The 20,322-nt window shown below is 42.6% G+C and overlaps 1 protein-coding gene across 1 annotated transcript in view; it reads right to left on the reverse strand.

Moving 5' to 3' along the window:
- Positions 1 to 20,322, reverse strand: part of LOC140714962 (envoplakin-like) — an 83,094-nt gene that overhangs the window by 52,388 nt on the left and 10,384 nt on the right. The window contains exons 2-4 of the mRNA XM_073026667.1: positions 11,188 to 11,275; positions 4,974 to 5,128; positions 1,728 to 1,851 (exon numbers count right to left, since the gene is read on the reverse strand). Of these exons, the coding sequence (XP_072882768.1) occupies positions 1,728 to 1,851; positions 4,974 to 5,128; positions 11,188 to 11,275 (367 nt within the window). The remainder of the gene's footprint in view (positions 1 to 1,727; positions 1,852 to 4,973; positions 5,129 to 11,187; positions 11,276 to 20,322) is intronic.

Below are 20,322 nucleotides of genomic sequence, written 5' to 3' on the forward strand. Positions count from 1 at the left end.
CTCATTCCCAGGACCGATGAAGGCCAATGCACCGTATGTTTTCTTAACCACAGAGTCAACCTGCGCAGCAGCTTTGAGTGTCGTATGGGACATGGATATGGACCCCAAAATCCCTCTGATCCTCCACACTGCCAAGAGTCTTACCATTAATACTATATTCTGCCATCATATTTGACCTACCAAAATGAACCACCTCATACTTATCTGGGTTGAACTCCATCTGCCACTTCTCAGCCCAGTTTTGCATTCTAACAATGTCCCGCTGTAACCTCTGACTATCCTCGACACTATCCACAACACCCTCAACTTTTGAGTCATCAGCAAACTTACTAACCCATCCCTCAACTTCCTCATCCAGGTCCTTTATAAAAATCACAAAGAGTAGGGGTCCCAGAACAGATCCCTGAGGCATGCCACTGGTGACCGACCTCCATGCAGAATATGACCCGTCTACAACCTATCTTTGCTTTCTGTGGGCAAGCCAGTTCTGGATCAATCCACAAAGCAATGTCCCCTTGGATCTCATGCCTCCTTACCTTCTCAATAAGCTTTGCATGGGGGTACCTTGTCAAATGCCTTGCTGAAATCCGTATACACTAAATCTACTGCTCCTCCTCCATCAATGTGTTTAGTCACGTCCTCAGAAAATTCAATCAGGCTTGTAAGGCACAACCTGCCTTTGACAAAGCCAAGCTGACTCTTCCTAATCATATTATGCCTCTCCAAATAGAGTGGACAGCCAGCACCTATATCCTCAACTAATACTAGAGACCATTAGTTTAAGACAGGCCCTGGATGTCAAAGGTGTGAACGATGTCATTCACACAGAGAATGACAAGTCCCTGGAAGGCACTGCGGGGTCTGGTGGTACAGGCTGATATGAAAGGGACAGTGAGATAGGCACATAGAGGGTTCTGGGCTGTGTAGGAGGGAACGGTTAGATTGATCATAGAACAGGTTTATGTAGGTCAGCACAACATTGTGGGCTGAAGGGCCCAACTATGCTGTTTAATGTTTGATGTTCTAAGAATAAGGAACATTTTTAAATCTCTTTCAGATTCTTGGACCAAATTTTTAATTGACTTTTATCTACATTTTCTTATCATTCTTCTATTTTCCCATGAAGCTATTTCACTCAACTTCATCTCCAAAGACTGTATGAAAGAATACCTGCTGGAGTTTATCTAATGTTAGTGATGGTGATCAGTATTGTTTCACAAATGTCCCTTAAGAAAGGAAATTGTCCATATCTATCTAACCTGGCTTGTAAGTGACTACAGACCAACAATCATGTAGGTAACTTTTAATTGACTGCTAAAATAATCCTCCAAGCCAGTCAGATCAAGAGTAAATATCAATGGGCAGTAGGTGCTGGCCTTGCTAACAAGGCCAACACCTCTGATGGACAAATTAATAGAGAGAATTGAATTGTTGAGCCATTGTCTTGGGGTCCAGAGACCCCCTGAGCTGTTGCAATTAGAAAAAAAAGCCATAATTTTTGAGGAATTCCTAATTTTAGGAGGCAGGACAAGCAGAATCTGCTTTGGAAAATGTCCTGATAGACTGCACTTTGAGTTACAGATTGATAAGTCAACAAGCCATTGTAACTATCCAACAGAACACTGTCAGAAACACAGCACCATTAGTAAGGACAGGAGGATAGGGAAGTTGTTGTGTCCTCTTGATAGGTCCTCCTGAATAGGTGAGAGTGAAGGATCATACTCTACCTGCTTCTGTGCCAGGATGTTAGACCAGTCCATGGAATTATCTGTATTGGGCAGTTTGAGTTTCTCATAGAGATCCCGATACGTTGCACATTGTTGTGCCCAGCGTTCATGCATTCTCTTGACACTAATCAGAAACATACATGAAACCCACATTAAAACAATCACTCATTCTTGCTGGCTTATCTTGCAAGTCTAATTCTACCCTCGGTGCTTTGCAGTGAGTCCAGTTGAATATCAGCAGGTGGTGGATGGTCATACAAGCAGTTGGTACATATCACAAGTCCTGGTTATGTGACTACTGACACCAGACAATTTCTGAAGAGTATTGATAATGGCTGGGGTCACCTGTCTTATAAAAACACTGCCCAGAAGAAGGCAAGGGCAAACCACTTCCATAGAAAAATTTTCCAAGTACAATCATGGTCATGGAAAGGCTATGATCATTTACGTCATATAACACAACACATAAGGAACGTATGAGTGGTAGCTTAACAAAAGCATGCTCTCTGGTGGGTCAGAAGATTCATCCCAATACAGGGACACAAAAGGACAATGTAAGAACAATCAACAATCCACTCCAATCCCAGCCTGTGATTATTCTCCATATCTAGAACTCCTTGTTCATGTTCCTGAGGTTCCTTTCTCAGTGGGGATTGATTCTCACAAGTAGCACGTTCACTTGTAATTACCCATCATGTATAATCATCTCCTGTACTTCCAGTGTCAGCTGCCAGCATACAAAAGCCTCAGCTGGCAGGCAGACTCTGAAATACTGACTGATTACACCCAACAGAGTTTTGAAGCACAGAATGGGATCCAGTCTATCGTGGTCTGTGTCAATGATTTAGACTCTTACTCTGTTTTTCCTTGCACCTTCAGACGGAAGGTGGCCATTATGGGCAAACATTGCATGTTACAAGTGTGTAATCGTCTTCGATGTGGATGTAGCTGTGGGATCGGGATGTAGGTGTGGGATGTGGATATAGTATGTGGGAAGTGGGATGTGGATGTGGGATGTTGATGTGTGATGTGGATGTAGGTGTGAGATCTGGATGTAGGTGTGGGATGTGGATATAGTATGTGGGAAGTGGGATGTGGGATGTTGATGTGTGATGTGGATGTAGGTGTGAGATCTGGATGTAGGTGTGGGACGTGGGACGTGGACATGAATGTAGGTGTGGGATGTGGATGTAGGTGTGGGATGTGGATGTAGGTGTGGGATGTGGGACGTGGAAGTGGGACATGGATGTGGGAAGTGGGAAGTGAGAAATGGGATGTGGGAAGAGGAAAGTGAGAAGTGGGATGTGGGATGTGGATGTGGGAAGTGAGATGTGGGATGTTAATGGGGGATGTGGATGAGGATGTAGGTGTAGATGTGGGAAGTGGGATGTGGGATGTGAATGTATGTGGATGTAGGTGTAAGTGGGATGTGGATGCAGGTGTGGGATGTGGATGTGGATGTAGGTGTAAGTGTGGGATGTGGATGTAGGTGTGGGTTGAGGTTGTGGGATGTGGAAAGTTGGATGTGGGACGTGGATGTGGATGTAGGTGTGTGTGGGACGTGGATGTGGGATGTGGGAAGTGGGAAATGGGATGTGGGAAGTGGAATGTGGATGTGGGATGTGTATTTAGATGGATGTGGATGTTGGAAGTGGGAAGTGGGAGTGTTTGTGGGAAATAGGTGTAGATTTGGGATGTTATTGGGAATGCAGGTTATGGGGAGTAGGTGTGATCATGGGGTGTGGATGATTGGCGCTCCTGTATATTGGTTATATTAAGTATTGGGGTTAAGTTACCAGTGTAGCAATCCAAAACCACAAGGTGCAATCCCAAGGGGAAGAGCAAACTACATTTTACTACAGAGAAACCCTTTAATAACCAGATTATCATAAAGCTCATCTGATTCACTCCAGCAAAGAAAATCTTTCACCTTTACCCAATATATCCTTTATATTATTCCTGACTCACTGCAATATAAACATTGTTAAGAAATTAACTTAGGGGCTGTTGAAAGATCTGCAGTCCTTCCCAATGGTGGCAATTTTTTATGAATGATTAGAAAGCCAGGGATTTCTGTGGTTTAACGGGGGCATAATTTACTAAGGTGAGAGGGGAGAAGTTTAAAGGAGATTTACAAGGTAAATTAATTTACACAGAGTGGTGGATAGCTGGACTGTACTGTGCTGTCAGGGGAGGGAATGGATGCAGATACAACAGTAATGATTATGTGGCATTTGACCTAGAAATTGCTGATGCCATATGAAAGTCCATTAACCACTCAGTGGGCGGCTTAAGGATTGCCACTGAGAAATGCAGGAGTGCACAGGCCATTGTTAGGCATGCCAGTGAAATGACGTTTGGTGAAATTGCAAGGATCAAGTCCATGGGGTTAGGAGAAGACAGGCTGGCAAGCAAAGTTTGCCAGTGGGTTAGGATAAGGTGTCGAGAGTTGCATGTAAGTGAGTGAGGCGGGAAAGAATATCACACAGAAGAAATTGATTTGGGAAAGGTTATTGGTGCAGCTCAGTCAATAGGTAAGAGGAAGAGATGAGGGTCACAATAGAAATGGAAACTTGAGGGGGCTGTAATGCTGCCTCAGAATGGGAGAGTGGCTGCCCTAATGACAAAGGTAAACACGCAACTCTGGGGAGGGTGATTGCCCCAGTTAAATCATAGCACATGTTCACAGATATCCAGGGTGAGAGCCTGTGTTAGCTTAAACAAAGTATTGTGAAAGCCTTCAGAGGTTGGATGATACATACAAAACACTGGAGGAACTCAGCAGGTCAGGCACCATCTATGGAGGGAAAGGGACAGTAGATGTTTTTGGTCAAGAACCTTCATTAGGACTGATGTACAGGTCTTATCATGAAACATCAACTGTTCATCTCCTCCATTGATGCGTCCTGGCCTGTTGAGTTCCTCCAGTATCCTGCGTTTGTTCCACCAGATTTCCAGCATATCTAGTTTCTCTTGTGTCTCTGGAGTTTGGATGATGACGGATTTGGAAGTGGCTCACATACGTAGCTCATGAGCACCGTGAAACTGTGCCACCCAACCTTCAGACAATGGGTCCTCCAGCACTTTTATGGTCACATTTACTGAGGCTTGCTTAATATTTGCATATTCTCTAGAATGCAAACTCTCAACATACTCTGATGGGATTTGAACTCACTGCCTCTGTATTATTAAACATAGCTGGTATGTTAATAATGTCCTTGAGAACATCAGGACATGTCAACTCACTCTGTTTCAATCTCCTGAGACTGTGGGTGCTTCAGCTTCTTTGCTTTGTCCGCATCCAGGAAAAGGTCCTTAAGAAGTCCTTCTGACCGAGCTAAGTTATCTTTGTTCACAGACTGGTATTTGAAAGGACGATTGTTCTCATGGTGTAACTTATCCTGTAAAAAAAAATCAAGATAAAACTGAGCATATCTATCAACAAATGTTTTAAAAATGCCACATTGGTGCACTCTTAGGATACAAAGCATAGAACAATACAACACAGGAACAGAGCATTTGGGTCATGATCCCTTCGGCCAAATCAAACGGCATATTGAAAATCTGGTCGAGTACTGCCACAGCTGGCAGGATGTTTCCGGCACATACATCTTCGTGTAAAAAATACTTACAGCACACATCTTTAAACTTTCCATCTCTCACCTTTTGGAACACCACTCATCACTGAGAACCAAGCAGAATACACTGAAATCTATATAAACCACATCCACCGCTCTAGCTTCATCAATTTATTTTGTCACCTACTTGATAAAGTGCAGGTGAGGCACAGAGAGCCATGGTGGAAATATACTATAACTTTGCTTCTCAAAAAGCTCATAAATCCTGTTCCTTATAATCCAATAGTTTGCTCACCACTGACATAATACTCACAGGTCTATAATTCCATAAGACCATAATATATAGGAGCAAAAGTAGGCTATTTGGCTCATCATGTCTGCTCCGCCATTCAATCATGGCTGATCCAATTCTTCCAGCCATCCCCACTCCTCTGCCTTCTCCCTATACCCTTTGGTGCCCTGGCTAATCAAGAACCTATCTATCTTTGCCTTAAATTCATCCAATGACTTGGCCTCCACAGCCACTCGTGGCAACAAATTCCACAGATTTACCACTGTCTGACTAAAGTAATTTCTCCACATCTCTGTTCTAAATGGACGTCCTTCAAGCCTGAAGTCGTGTTCTCTTGTCCTGGACTCCCCTGCCATGGGAAATAATTTTACCACATCTAATCTGTTCAAGCCTTTTAACATTTGGAATGTTTCTGTGAGATCCCCCCCCCCCCCCCACCCATTCGCCTGAACTCCAGGGAATACAGCTCAAGAGCTACCAGATGTTCCTCATACAGTAACCCTTTCATTCCTGGAATCTTTCTCGTGAATCTTCTCTGAACCCTCTCCAATGTCAGTACATCAGTATATCCTTTCTAAAATAAGAAGCCCAAAATTGCACACAATACTCCAAGTATGGTCTCATAAGTGCCCAACAGAGCTTCAACATCACATCCCTGCTCTTATATTCTATACCTCTAGAAATGAATGCCAATATTTCATTTGCCTTCTTAACCACCGACTCAACCTGGAGGTTAAACTTTAGGGTATCTAGCACAGGGGCTGCCACGTCCCTTTGCATCTCTGCATTTTGAATTCTCTTCCCATCTAAATAAGTCTTCCCATTTATTTCTTCCACCAAAGTGCATGACCAACATTGTACACTTTCCAACATTGTATCTCATTTGCCACTTCTTTGCCTATACCCCTAAACTATCTAAGTCTCTCTGTTTCCTCAACACTACCCGCTCCTCCACTTATCTTTGGTATCATTGGCAAATTTAGCCACAAATCCATTAATCCCATAGTCCAAATCATTGACATGCATCTTAAAACGCAACAGTCCCAACACTGACCCCTGTGGAACTCCACTGGTAACCAGCAGCCAGCCAGAATAGGATCCCTTTATTCCCACTCTCTGTTTTCTGCCGATCAGCCAATGCTCCATCCATGCTAGTAACTTCCCTGTAATTCCATGGGCTCTTATCTTGCTAAGCAGCCTCATGTGCGGCACCTTGTTGAAGGCCTTCTGAAAATCCAAGGTCACCACATCTACTACATCTCCTTTGTCTACCCTGCTTGTAGTTTCCTCAAAAAATTGCAGTAGGTTAGTCAGGCAGGATTTTCCTTTCAGGAAACAATGCTGGCTTTGTCCTATCTCATCATGTGACTCCAGGTACTCTGTAATCTCACCCCTAACAATCAATTCCAACAACTTCCCAACCACTGATGTCAGGCTAACAGGTCTATAGTTTCCTTTCAGCTGCCTCCTATCCTTCTTAAAAGCGGAGTAACATTTGCTATTTTCCAGTCATCTGGTAGAATGCCAGAATCTATCAATTCTTGAAAGATCATTGTTAATGCCTTTGCAATCTCTCCAGCTACTTCCTTCAGAATCCAAGGGTGCATTCCATCAGGTCCAGGAGATTTGTCCCCCCTCAGACCATTAAGCTTCCTGAGCACCTTCTCAGTTGTAATTTTCACTGCACATACTTCACTTCCCTGACACTCTTGAATGTCCGGTATACTGTAAGTGTCTTCAGCTGTGAAGACTGATGCATAATACACATTCAGTTCCTCTGCCATCCCTGCATCACTCATTACAATATCTCCAGCGTCATATTCTATTGGTCCTGTATCTACCCTCAACCCTCTTTTACCCTTTATATACTTTAAAAAGCTTTCAGTATCTTCTTTGATATTAGTTGCCAGCTTCCTTTCATAATTCATCTTTTCCTTCCTAATGACTTTCTTAGTTTCCTTCTGCAAGTTTTTAAAAGCTTCTCAATCCTATCTTTCCACTGGTTTTGGCTTCCTCTTCTGCTTTTTTTCTTTGGCTCTGATTTCACTTGTCAGCCATGGTAGTGTCCTTCTTCCCTTTGAAAATTTCTTTGTATTTGGAATATATCTGTCTTGCAGTTCCCTCATTTTCCAGCCATTGCTGCTCTGCTGTCCTTCCTGCTAGTGTCTCTTTCCAATCAACTGTGGCATTGTAATTTCCTTTATTCCACAGTCACATTGGAATTCAGTTTTTCCTTCTCAAATTTCAAAGTGAACTCATATTATGATCATTGTTCCCTAAGGGGTCATAGAAACATAGAAAACCTACAGCACAATACAGGCCCTTTGGCCCACAAAGCTGTGCGGAACATGTCCTTACCTTGGAAATTACCTAGGGTTACCCATAGTCCTCTATTTTTCTAAGCTCCATGTACCTGTACAGGAGTCTCTTAAAAGACCCTATCATATCCGCCTCCACCACTGTTGCTGGAAGCCCATTTCACGCACTCACCACTCTCTGAGTAAAAAACTTATCCCTGACATCTCCTCTGTACCTACTTCCAAGCACCTTAAAACTGTGCCCTCTTGTGCTAGCCATTTCAGCCCTAGGAAAAAGCCTCTGACTATCCACATGATCAATGCCTCTCATCATCTTATATACCTCTATCAGGTCACCTCTCATCCTCTGTTGCTCCAAGGAAAAAGGTTAAGGTTCGTTAACCATAAGCTCTCTTATTACCTCTGGTTCACTGCACAACACCCAATCCAGCACAGCCGTTCCTCTAGTGGGCTCAATGGCAAACTGTTCTAAAAAGCCATCCCTTAGACATTCTACAAAATCTCTCTCCTGAGGTCCAGTACTGGCCTGGTTTTCCCAATCTATTTTCATGTTAAAATCCCCAGTGATTATCATGACATTGCCCTTCTGACACGCCTTTTCTATCTCCTGCTGTAATTTGTAATCCACATTCCATATGCTGCTTGGAGACCTGTAAACAACTGCCATTAAGGTCCTGTTACCCTTGTCATTTCTTAACTGAACCCATAGAGACTCTACCTTCTGATCCTATGTCATCTCCTTCTAATGATTTAATTCCTAGAATAATCCTTATTATCTTTTTTGAAGAAAAGAACAGCATTTGCTGTCCTCCAATACAGTCCTCTATTGCCACTCTTGTAGCAAGGGATGATACAAAGATCATCCATCATCAATGCACCAGCAATCTCTTCACTTGCTTCCCATCGTAACCTGGGGTGTTTCCCTTCAGCCTGAAGATGGGGAGTCCGTGGAATTCATTGCCACAGATGGCTGTTGAGGCCAAGTCATTTAAAGCCAAGATTGATAGGTTCTACATTACTAAGGGTGTCAAATGTTGCAGGGAGAAGACTGCATAATAGGGTTGAGAGGGAATAATAAATCAGCCATGATTGATTGGCAGAGAAAATTTGATGGTCTGAATGGCCTAATTCTGCTCCTATGTCTTATAGTAATTGCATTCATTAAGGAGAAGAGGGGAGGTAACTGTCAGCATGCTACAGCATACCATTCATACTAGCTGTGGCTTTGAATCTCTGAAGCACCAACCTCCCTAACTTGAGACAAACATTAATATTTTGCATTAGATGAGGCGTTTTGGTCCAGTAATGTGACAGGAAGATTCATAGATCAACCATCACCCATTGTCTGAGTTGTGGTTAGGAGGGATTAAGAATAATGTGTATTGGATTTTATTTCCTTTGAGAAAAGAAACCAGATGTAAGGCAAGAGGATTTTAAAATAAGGAGTGGCTGTCATAGAACAGTGGGAGATTACTTCTAATGGTCTATAACCAGGGGGCACAAGTAAGGTGTTTGCCAAAAGTAAGAAGGGTCCATGAAAGAATCATTTTACAACACAGACATATGGAGTATGATGCCTTATATGATGGAAGGGGAATCAACGATTATTTTCCAAATGGGAATACTAGAAGAATACTTGAAAAAGCTGTTATTATTCAGGTTGATGCTCTAATGAAGTACTGATAAAAACTATGCCGATTGAAGTTAGAGATGGAACTGGATGCATTTCAGCTCTGGCAGGGTTTGCAAAGTGAAACCCGACATCACGAATGGCTGTGACGCTTCACTCCAGATGAGCTCATGCTTTGAAAGGGAGAATAAAACTACACCTTTGAGGATCCCTTCAGCACCTGGTGACCCTGTGATCTGTGTCTTGGAGGCCTACATCAGAACATCTTTCAAGAGGTAAACTCTTGCAGGGCGTCAATAATATCTCTTCCTCACTAACGATCAACGATGATGCAGCTCAAGCATGCATGCTTAGCTCACTGCTCTACTCTACACCCATGATTGTGTGGCTCAGAATGGCTCAAATGCTATTGATAAACTTGCCAATGACTCAACTATTGTTGGCAGAATTTCAAAACGTATTGAGGAGACATACAGGAGCCAGATAAATCAGCTGGTTGAGTGGTGGTGCAAACTTTCCCTTGACGTCAGTATGACCAAGGAACTTATTGTGGACTTCAAGAAAAGGAAGTTGAGGAAACCCCACACCAGTCCTCATCAAGGGATCAGGAGTGGAAAGGGTGAGCAATTTCAAGTTCCTGGATGTCAGCATCTATGAAGGTCTATCCTGTGCCCAACATATTGATGCAATTACTAAGAAGGCATAATAGCAACTATATTTCATTAGAAGTTTGAGGACCCTTGGTTTGTCACCAAGGACTCCAGCAAATTTCTACAGGTAAACCATAGAAAACATTCTAACTGGGTGCATCACCATTTGGCATGGAGGGGACACTGCACAGGATCGGAAAAAGCTGCACAAAGTTGTAAACTCAGCAATCTCCATCATGGGCACTAGCCTCCCAAATATTGAGGACACTTTAAAAGGTGATGTTTCAAAAAGGCGGCATCCATCACTAAGGACCCCCATCATCTAGGATGTGCCCTCTACTCATTGCTACCATCAAGAAGGAGATACAGGAGCCTGAAGACACACACTCAATGTTTCAGGAACAGCTTTTTTCCCTCCATCATCAGATTTCTGAATGGACAATGAACCCATGAACACTATCCCACTATTTTTTGCTCTTTTTTTGGACTGCCTATTTAATTTTATTTTTTATATACAGTATACTTCTTACAGTAATTCATTATTTTTTATTATTATATTTCAATGTACTGCTATCACAAAACAACAAATTTCATGACATATGCCAGTGATAGTAAATAATATTCTGATTCTGAGCAAGGTAACACTGTTACAGACGTCATTGTTTGGATCAGCTCTTAGACGGAGTTCTTGTCAACTTCTTGTTTCTTCAAGAAATTGCATGAAGCAAATTCAAAAAGAACAAGACTGATCCATCTGAGTAAGAGTGTTTCGCTCACAGATGATGTGGTTATTCATTGTTATTTGTTGGTCACTTAGCCAATGCATTACCAAGCATTGGAACAAGCTACTTCTCTTTACAAATACCTGGAAGATGCTTTGAGATGTTCAGAGGTCATCAACACAACTGCAAATTCTTTTTTTTATTCAACCATTCTTCCTTTAGTTATCTCATGTTTCCTGCTGCAACCCTAAATGAAGAAAGCATACTCACCGCTCGCAGTTTTTCCTCTGTGTCTAGAATGTCCCTTTCCACCTGATCTCCATTGTTCTGCATTCGTGTAATCAGCACAGGAAGATCACTGGAAAAGTAAACAAGGAATATCAGAAGAGGACATATGGGATCCAGTGCAGAAACCGAGCAAGTGGAACAGTACAAAAGTTAGAGGGGAAAGATTTAAAAGGGGCTTGAGGGTGGTGAGTATATGAAACAAATTATTAGAGGAATTGGTAGAGGCAGGTGCAATTACAACATTGATAAGGCATTTGGACAGCTACAGGGATAGACCATGTTTAGAGGGATATGGGTCAAATGCAAGCAAATGGCACTGGTTCAGTTAGACAACTTAGTTAGCACAGCCCAAGAGCATGTTTCTGTGCTGCAATACTCTATGACTGTGACTTTCATTATGATACTACATGTAGAAGGCCATTTGGCCCATTGGTCTTTTGTTAGGTCCTTAAAGGACTTCTCCAGTGGCTTCCACTCATCAGCCTAAACTCTCGGTCCTTCACTTTTCCAATCCCTTTGAAAGTCACTATTTCATCTAATTACCCCCATTTCTGTCACTGCTTTATAGGAGAAGTTTGGCATATTTGCATCTTTGGTTTCTAGGCCTTTCTCCTGTAAAGAATATTCACTAACACAAGAACAGTTCCTGATGTTTGAACAACAATATTAAATTTCCCTCCTGCTCCTACACTCTAAGGAGATTGATGCTAACTCCACAAAGCAACAAGCAACCCTTAGTTTGATGAAAAGCATGGCAAACGTGGCTGTATTCTCCTTGGAGTTTTCAAAGTGTCAATAGAGCAGGTGAGAACATCATACTTGTGGGTAAATTTGTTACTAATACAAAGTCGTAAGAAGCTACAGTTGTGCCTGTGATGGAGCTGGTTGAGTCTACAGCCCTCCCCACGAATAAGAACATCTTCAGGAGATGCAAACACTAGGAAATCTGCAGATGCTGGAAATTCAAGCAACACACACAAAATGCTACTGGAATGCAGCAGGCCAGGCAGCATCTATAGGAAGAAGCACAGTTGACGTTTCGGGGTCTCGGCCCGAAACATCAACTGTGATTCTTCCTATATCTTCAGGAGATGGTGCCTCGGAAAGGCAATATCCATCAGCAAGTATCTTCGCTGTCTGGAACGAGCCTTCGTCGTATTTTAACCATCAGTGAGGAGGTACATGAGCCAGAAGACCCACACCCAATGATTCAATATTGGCTTATTGCCCTACTCTCCCCTCCGCAATCAAATTTCTGAACAGTCCATGAACCTATGAACACTACCTCATTATTGCTTTCTTGTACAATTTATTTGTTGAGTAATTTATAGTAATTTTTTGTCTTTGCACTGTACTGCTGCTGCCAAATAACAAATTTCATGTCTTATACAGTAAGTCAGTGAAAATAGACCTGATTCTGATTCTGTCATAGATATAACATCATTAGGAAGATGTCGTGAGACTTACAGCACAGGAACAGGTCTTTTAGCCACTAAGTACGTGGCAACCATACATTCCACACTAGTCCGGCATTAATTTTAACTTTTTATTCTCCCCATATTCTTAACCCCTCTGCCCCTCCCAGTTCTACCACTCAGCTACACACTAGGGGCCATTAAGAGATGAAAGAGATGAAACCCACACAGTCAAAGGAAGAACATGCAAACTCCACACAGAGAGCACCTGAGATCAGGACCTAACTCCAGCGCAATGAAGCAGAAGCTCCACTTGCGGTGCCACTATGCTTACCCACGGGGTGAGAGGAGCTATGAGAAGCCCTTTCATTCGGCATGCAGTCAGAAGCTGGAAGACTTCACCTTGGAGAAGTGTGAAGTCCAATACCGCAATTAATGTTAGAGGACGAGTGTTTGTTCTTGTGGAACTTAAATGGGCTACAGGTAGTTGGAAGTGATAAGAGAATGGTGTGATTTATTTGTTCTTTTACAGGAAATGTCAGCATTTATTGTCCGCTCTATTTGTCTCTAAACCGAGGAGGCAGGTAAGAGTCAGCCATTTTGGTAGCCTGGAATCCTATGGAAATAAGGTAGGATAAAAATTGACACAGCTTCTTCACAAAGGGATACGAGTGAACCACATGGGACTTACAGCAATCCAGTTCTCTCATGGTCACTGTTGCTGAGAATATTTTTTTAGTTCTGGATACTTAAGTCCCACAGGCTAACATGGTAAGGTTGATTACTCATGCTTCTGATTAATGGTCCCACACCCTGGTTGTTGGTGCAGTAAATGAACCACCTTGTTCCTTCAGTAAATGAACCACATTGTTCCTTCAAAAAGTCAACACAAGCAACACACTCAAAATGCTGTGATAAGTGAGATCAGGTTAGGGAGAAGGTGGGTGGGTGGTATTTTCCTCCACAGATCTGCCAGACCTGTTGGTTTCCTCCAGAATTTAGTTTGTGTTGCTCAAGATCTCCAGCATCTGCAGAACCTTTTGCATCTATAAAATAGTGTTTGAGTCTGGGAGGTGGATGCAGCAAAGGGCTGTAAATAGTGGAAATGGGAGAGAAAGTGAAACATGGAAGCAAATAAGGGTGTCATGGTCCGGTCCATAAAGTCTGCATTCCGGTTCATGGTCCGGTCCAGCGCTCCTTATTCCAGGTTTTCTGGTTTTCCCTTGTTCTGTTGGGTGCTCTAATTGAGGTACCTGATTCTCATTTTGGGCTGGCTACATAAATATCTCCTGGGTTCAGCTTCATTTGCTGGACTGTTCCCTTCCCTTCACCTTCCTCCTTAAGCCTGTCTGAATTGTTGTGAAGTTCTACTGCTGGAACAAGACCGGAGCCTTGCTGTGTCTGGATAAGGAACTGTCTATCGTTGTTTGGAACTGTCTCTGTGTCCATGCCTTCGCTAGGTAGGTCCGGCTGTTTGTCACTACCTTGTGTTGGGAACTGTCTCTATGTTCTGTGTATGAGTCCTGGCCCTGACTCTGTGTAGAGCCCCGGCCCCAAGTCCTGTACCTAAGGAGAGGTCCCGGCTCTGTGTTCCATGTCCCTGTGCTCCTGTCTCTCTCAAGAGCAAGGCTCCGAGCTCTAGTCCAAGAGCTCAGATGTGGGTCAATTGGCTTCTCCTCTAGCAGATTGTTCTATGCAGTATGTTCACTACCTTCTATATAAAAACTTGCTCCTTGTGGTCTCCTTTAAGTCTTTCTCTTCTCTCCTTAAAACTACATCCACAAGTTTTAGACCCCCGCTGCCCTGGTATATGACCGTGGCCCTCCACTTTATCTACAGTATGTTCTTTGTGATTTTTTACAAACTACTTGTGCCCCTTGTGATGATAGATACTTCAGAAATGTTTCTGTCTCCTCCACATTGAGTTCTATCCCCAAATCTCTTTGCTTCCCTATCTCATGCTCATGGGGTTAGATACTTTGAGATGATGGAAAGCTGTAAAGGAGCAGAAAGACCATGACAAACAGATTGCATCAAAGGCTGCATTTTCTGTGTAATTCTGTAGAAAACAAAATATGAAATTTATGATTTCATGTCATTTAACATTTTATATTTCACAACACCCATTGATATAAAAAAAGCTGAGTGGGATTTCCCATTCAGAGATTTGACCACATCATTACATCAAAAGAGCCAGTGCCCCTTCAATTCATTAATGTCTTTTCTTCTTCTCATTGCCTTAACCGCCTCATTGCCTCCTTTTCTAACACACAGGCTAAATGTCAGACCCAGCACACTGACCAACCACAGACTCCAACACTTAGAATGAAATTCACACCCAATGAACTGAATGAACTAAAACACATCATACTGAGTAACACACTCTCTCGATCTTAGACTCCAACATATTTACTGATCCCAAACCAAACACATTTAATGACAGCGGGGAGAGTAACTAACTTTCAATTCATATGGCCTGTCCTGGGCTCAGCACATAGATGCAATCACAAGGAAGGCACACCAGCATCCGTCCCATCTCAGAAGGTTAGGAGGTTCTGCTTGTCACTAAACACTCTAACAAACTTCTACAGATATATCCTGTTTGGTTTCATCATGTTTAAGTACAACAAGAATGTAAGAAGCAGCAGAGAGTGGTGAGCTCACCCAACACATCACAGGCACATCCCTCTTCAATATCAGTAGCATCTACAGGTGGTGGGGCCTCAGGAAGGCAACACATCATCAAAGATCACCAACACTTGGGCCATGCCATCTTCAGCTATCATCAGGCAGGAGGTATAGAAAACTGAGCAACACAATGACCACTTTTAACATTTTGACCACTACATTAGACTGTTCAAACACGAGGAAATCTGCAGATGCTGGAAATTCAAACAACAACACACACAAAATGCTGGTGGAACACAGCAGGCCAGGCAGCATCTATAGGGAGAAGCGCTGTCGATGTTTCAGGCCGAGACTCTCGGCCTGAAACATCGACAGCGCTTCTCCCTATAGATGCTGCCTGGCCTGCTGTGTTCCACCAGCATTTTGTGTGTGTTGACATTAGACTGTTATTTGTTTTTGTTCTAAACATGATCTTCGTTGTGTTCAAATTGCATCCAACACATTGAACAAACTCAGACCTCAACAGAATGACTGAACCTCAGCATCCAACACATTGACTCAAGCTCAGATCATAACAAGCTGGCCTCAGTTAAAACACTGGAGCACTCTCTTGCACTTGCTCTGTTGATTGAATCTGCTCTCACCCAACATTCTCAAATAGCACAGAAAAAGAGATCCCCTGATCATCACCTCCTCTTATATTTAGCACATCATAATTCCTCATCCCTGCCAGCTGCAATATGATCCCACCACCTGCTCATTGTCCCAACCTTCGGGATAACTCCAATACACTGACTGAACCTCGGACCCAACACACTGACCGAACCTCGGACCCAACACACTGACCAATCTCAGACACAGCTCAAAAGATTCAGGAAGTTAATGGTTGAGGGTAAAAGCCAGGTAGGTGGAGTTGAGTCCACAGCCAGATCAACCATGATCGTATTGAAAGGTGAAGCAGGCTTGACAGGCTAGATGGCCAACTCCTGCTCCTATTTCTTTATGTTCTTATGTTGCTTTGATTAAATATTGGATTAAAGATGTACCTTTACAGAGTGCTCAAGAAGGCAGTGCTGATAAAAATGACAGTCTGCAGTTGACTGGACCAAAGTATAGAACAAGATATACATTCTAGGACATCAGATGAGTTGTGAGTGTTTGTCAAAGCTTGGAGATTTGCTGTGTTGTGATATTTAGTGTCTGCCATCTGGTTTCCCTCGCTGCAACAGAAAGTTGTACAAAGGCCCGCAAAGTCCGATGTCATTGGAGACTGTATAAGGACAGAACTACAGTAACAGGAGATGCCCTGAGTGACAAACAATTCTTGAGGAACATTGTTGGAATATGGTTTGGTGGGAATAGTAGTCTTGCTAACTTCAAGCAGATGTAAGGAACAAGGAGGCTCAAGATGAGACAATATAACTGGTTCTCCGGAACGCTGGGACAGCCGCTATCCAAATGTAGAACTTACTGGGAGGATGAAAGGAGAGAAGATTAATGTGTGTGTTGTATGAAGACTGTAACTATTGGTAGGGTTGTGGTATTGTGGAGCAGGAGGCAGCCCAGTTCCCCGGGAAAGGGGTTGGTGTGAAAGTCAGAGTCCTGTTCACTAAGCTGCTGGGCTGGGCTCAGATTGTGATCAACAGAGGCACTTAGACCCAAACATTACAAGGTGATGTTTCTTCAGACCTGGATGTACTTGTATGTTGGTTCAGTGATCTGTAACCAAGACTACAGCAGGACAGTAAGTAATGTTGCCTGGGTACCATCCAGAGACAGGTGGTGAGAAATGAGTGCCAGTACTCAACCAGGTATCCTACAAACATTCCTAAGCATCAACTGCAATTCCATAACTTAACATATCCCATTAACAATGCCAATAATTAACAATAGACTTTCCTTCTAATTCTGATTGTAGACTTCAGGAAGGTTAAGACGAAGGAACACATACCAATCCTCAGAGGGATCAGAAGTGGAGAGAGTGAGCAGTTTCAACTTCCTGGGTGTCAAGATCTCTGAGGACCTAACCTGGTCCCAACATAAAGAAGACAAGACAGCAACTAAACTTCATTAGTTTAGTTATATCAACAAATACACTCAAAAACTTCTATAGTTGTACCATGGAGTGCATTCTGACAGGCTGTATCACTGCCTGGTATGGAGGGGCTACTGCACAGGTCCGAAAGAAGCTGCAGAGGATCATAAATTTAGTCAGATCCATCTTGGGTACTAGCCTACATAGTAGCCAGAACATCTTCAAGAAGCGGTGTCTCAGAAAGGCAGCATCCATTATTAAAGACTTCCAGCACCCAGGGCATGCCCTTTTCTCACTGTTACCATCAGGTAGGAGGCACAGAAGCCTGAAGGCACACACTCAGCGATTCAGGAACAGCTTCTTCCCCTCTGCCATCCGATTCCCAAATGGACATTGAGCCCATGAACACTACCTCACTTTTTTAATGCATATTATTTTTCTGTTTTGATTTACTTATTTATTTTTACTGTTTTCTTCTATATTATGTATTACATTGAACTGCTTTTGCTAAGTTAACAAATTTCACGACACATGCCAGTGATAATAAACCTGATTCTGATTCTGATTATGAGTTGTACTGCAACAACAACCGCTCACTTAGTGACAGCAAAACAAAAGAGCTAATTATTGACTGCGGGAAGGCAAACATGCACCAATCTATACTGAGGGATCAGTGATGAGAGGGACAGCAGTTTTCAGTTTCTGGATGTTAATTATTGGATGATCTTTCCAAAACCTGGCATACGGATAGAATCATAAGCAAAGTGTGCCAGTGTCTTTACTTTCTTAGGATGTTAAGGAAGTTCAGCTTGTCACCAAATACTCTTGACAAACTTTTACAGATGCAGTGTTGAAAGTATTGTGGTATTTTGAATGTGCAGCAGCATAAGAGGTTACAGAAAGTAGTTGTCTTTGCTCAATACAACATGGGCATATCGCCTCCACTGTGGCCAATATCTCCAGGAAGCGTTGCCCCAGCAAGGCAACATCCATCATCGATGATCCCCCCCAGCCCACGCTTCCTTTTTGCCACTGCCAGGTGCCTCACGTCCCAAGCCACCAGGTTCAAGAACTTCCCTTCAACCATTCATTTCTTGAGCCAACCAGCGAAACCTTAATCACTACAGTTTAATAACACTATGACTACTTTGATCACTTTGCACTAAAATGGGCCATTTTTGCTCTAATTGTACTCTTTCTTGTATAAGCTGTGAATAATTTGTTTTCTTGTGGAGGCTGTTTATATGATACTATGAGCCTGAGATACTGCTGCACCTTGCACCTTGCGCACATGCATTTGACAATAAACTCAGCTGTATCTTTGATGTATATTCAAGACTCGATATTTAAGGTTAACACCTTAGAATATGGTTAGATCATCTGTGAGTTTATCAGGAACCAGTGTATTTAGCTGTAAGAATTATTAAGTTTTGTTTATGTTGTGGAGTGTTGAAAGAATCAGGAGTTTGTATGCTCTCCCCAGGACCGTGTGGGTTTCCTCTGGGTGCTCCAATTTCCTTCCACAGTCCAAAGGTGTACCAGTAAGAAGGTTAATTGGTCATTGGAAGTTGTCCCGTGATTAGACGAGGATTAAATCAGGGGATTTCTGGGTGGCGCAGCTCCAGGAGCTGGAGGGACCTATTCCATGTTGTAGCTCAATAAATAAAAAATAAAATTGGAAAATCATTAGGTTTGTATTCTTCTGTCTATAGTTATTGACTGATATAAATGCTTGTAAATAATAAATTTTGGTCTTGTGCAGTAGCCCCTCCATACCTGACAGTGATGCAGTCTGTCAGAATGCTCTCCATGGTACAACTATAGAAATTTTTGAGTGTATTTGTTGACATGCTAAATCTCTTCAAACTCCTAATAAAGTATAGCTAACTCCCAATAAAGTGAAGTTGAGTGTGGTTATCGTTTTTATTCAAGAGACTGATGGATGAGGAGCAGTACTGTTCTTGAACCTGGTGGTGTGAGTCCTGAGGCTCTTGTACCTTCTACCTGATGGCATCAGTGAGAAAAGAGCATGACCTGGGTGGTGGGGTTCTCTGATGATGGATGCAGCTTTCATATGACAAGTGTTTCATGTAGATGTACTCAATGGTAGGGAGGGTTCTACCTGTGATGTACTGGGCAGAATCCATACTTTTTGTAGGATTTTCCATTCAAACGCATTGATGTTTCCATAACCAGGCTGTGATGCAGCCAGTCAATATACTCTCCACTACACATCTATAAAGTTTGTCAAGGTTTCAGATGTTGTGTCGAATCTCTGCAAACTTCTGACAAAGTAGAGGCACTGTCATGCTTTCTTCGCAATTCCACTTATGTATTGGGTCCAGGACAGGTCCTGTGAAATAGTAGCTGATGGTAAAGGTTTCAGTGGGGTTACATTTGTTGGGATCTGCTACACACAGACCCTCATTAGATACAACTGGCTAGGTTAATGGTGAACATTTGAACACATTTGATCACTGGCAAACAAGACAGCCTTCATCAAGCACGCAGTGATAGTCCCACCCATCCAGACTTGTTCAGAACTGACTGCAAAAGAATTTCCTGCTCCACCAGTATCTGGGTGTGTTGCATTATGCATATTAAGGCTAGTATTTAGTGATTGCAAGGGCAGGTTCAGTGAGAAAAATTTGCATTAATTTATTTTGAAAATAGCTCAAATCCTTTACAGTCTGAGCAAACAAGTTGCCAGCACAACACTGCCCAGAGCGATCATTACTAGATCATCTGTGTTTCCTTTGGTGCCGTTGTCTACAGAATAATTATTGGTCCTTTTGTCAGGAAGTGCCCTCTTAATTCTCTCTTCAAAATGATGCAAAGGGATATATTTCATCCAGTTTACAGGTTTTGGTTTCCTGCCCAGTCTGAAAATGGTACCAGAGGGAGGAGCCTATCTGACTATATCTCTGTGTCATGTTAATACTTTGATCGGATCCCTCTTCACTTTTTAAACTTAAGGGATTGCAAGTCAAGTTCATAATTATCCTTACGATCACACCTTGGCTTCATTCTGGCTTACAT

Source organism: Hemitrygon akajei, chromosome 22 (assembly GCF_048418815.1).
Source record: "Hemitrygon akajei chromosome 22, sHemAka1.3, whole genome shotgun sequence".
NCBI classification, from domain to species: domain Eukaryota; kingdom Metazoa; phylum Chordata; class Chondrichthyes; order Myliobatiformes; family Dasyatidae; genus Hemitrygon; species Hemitrygon akajei.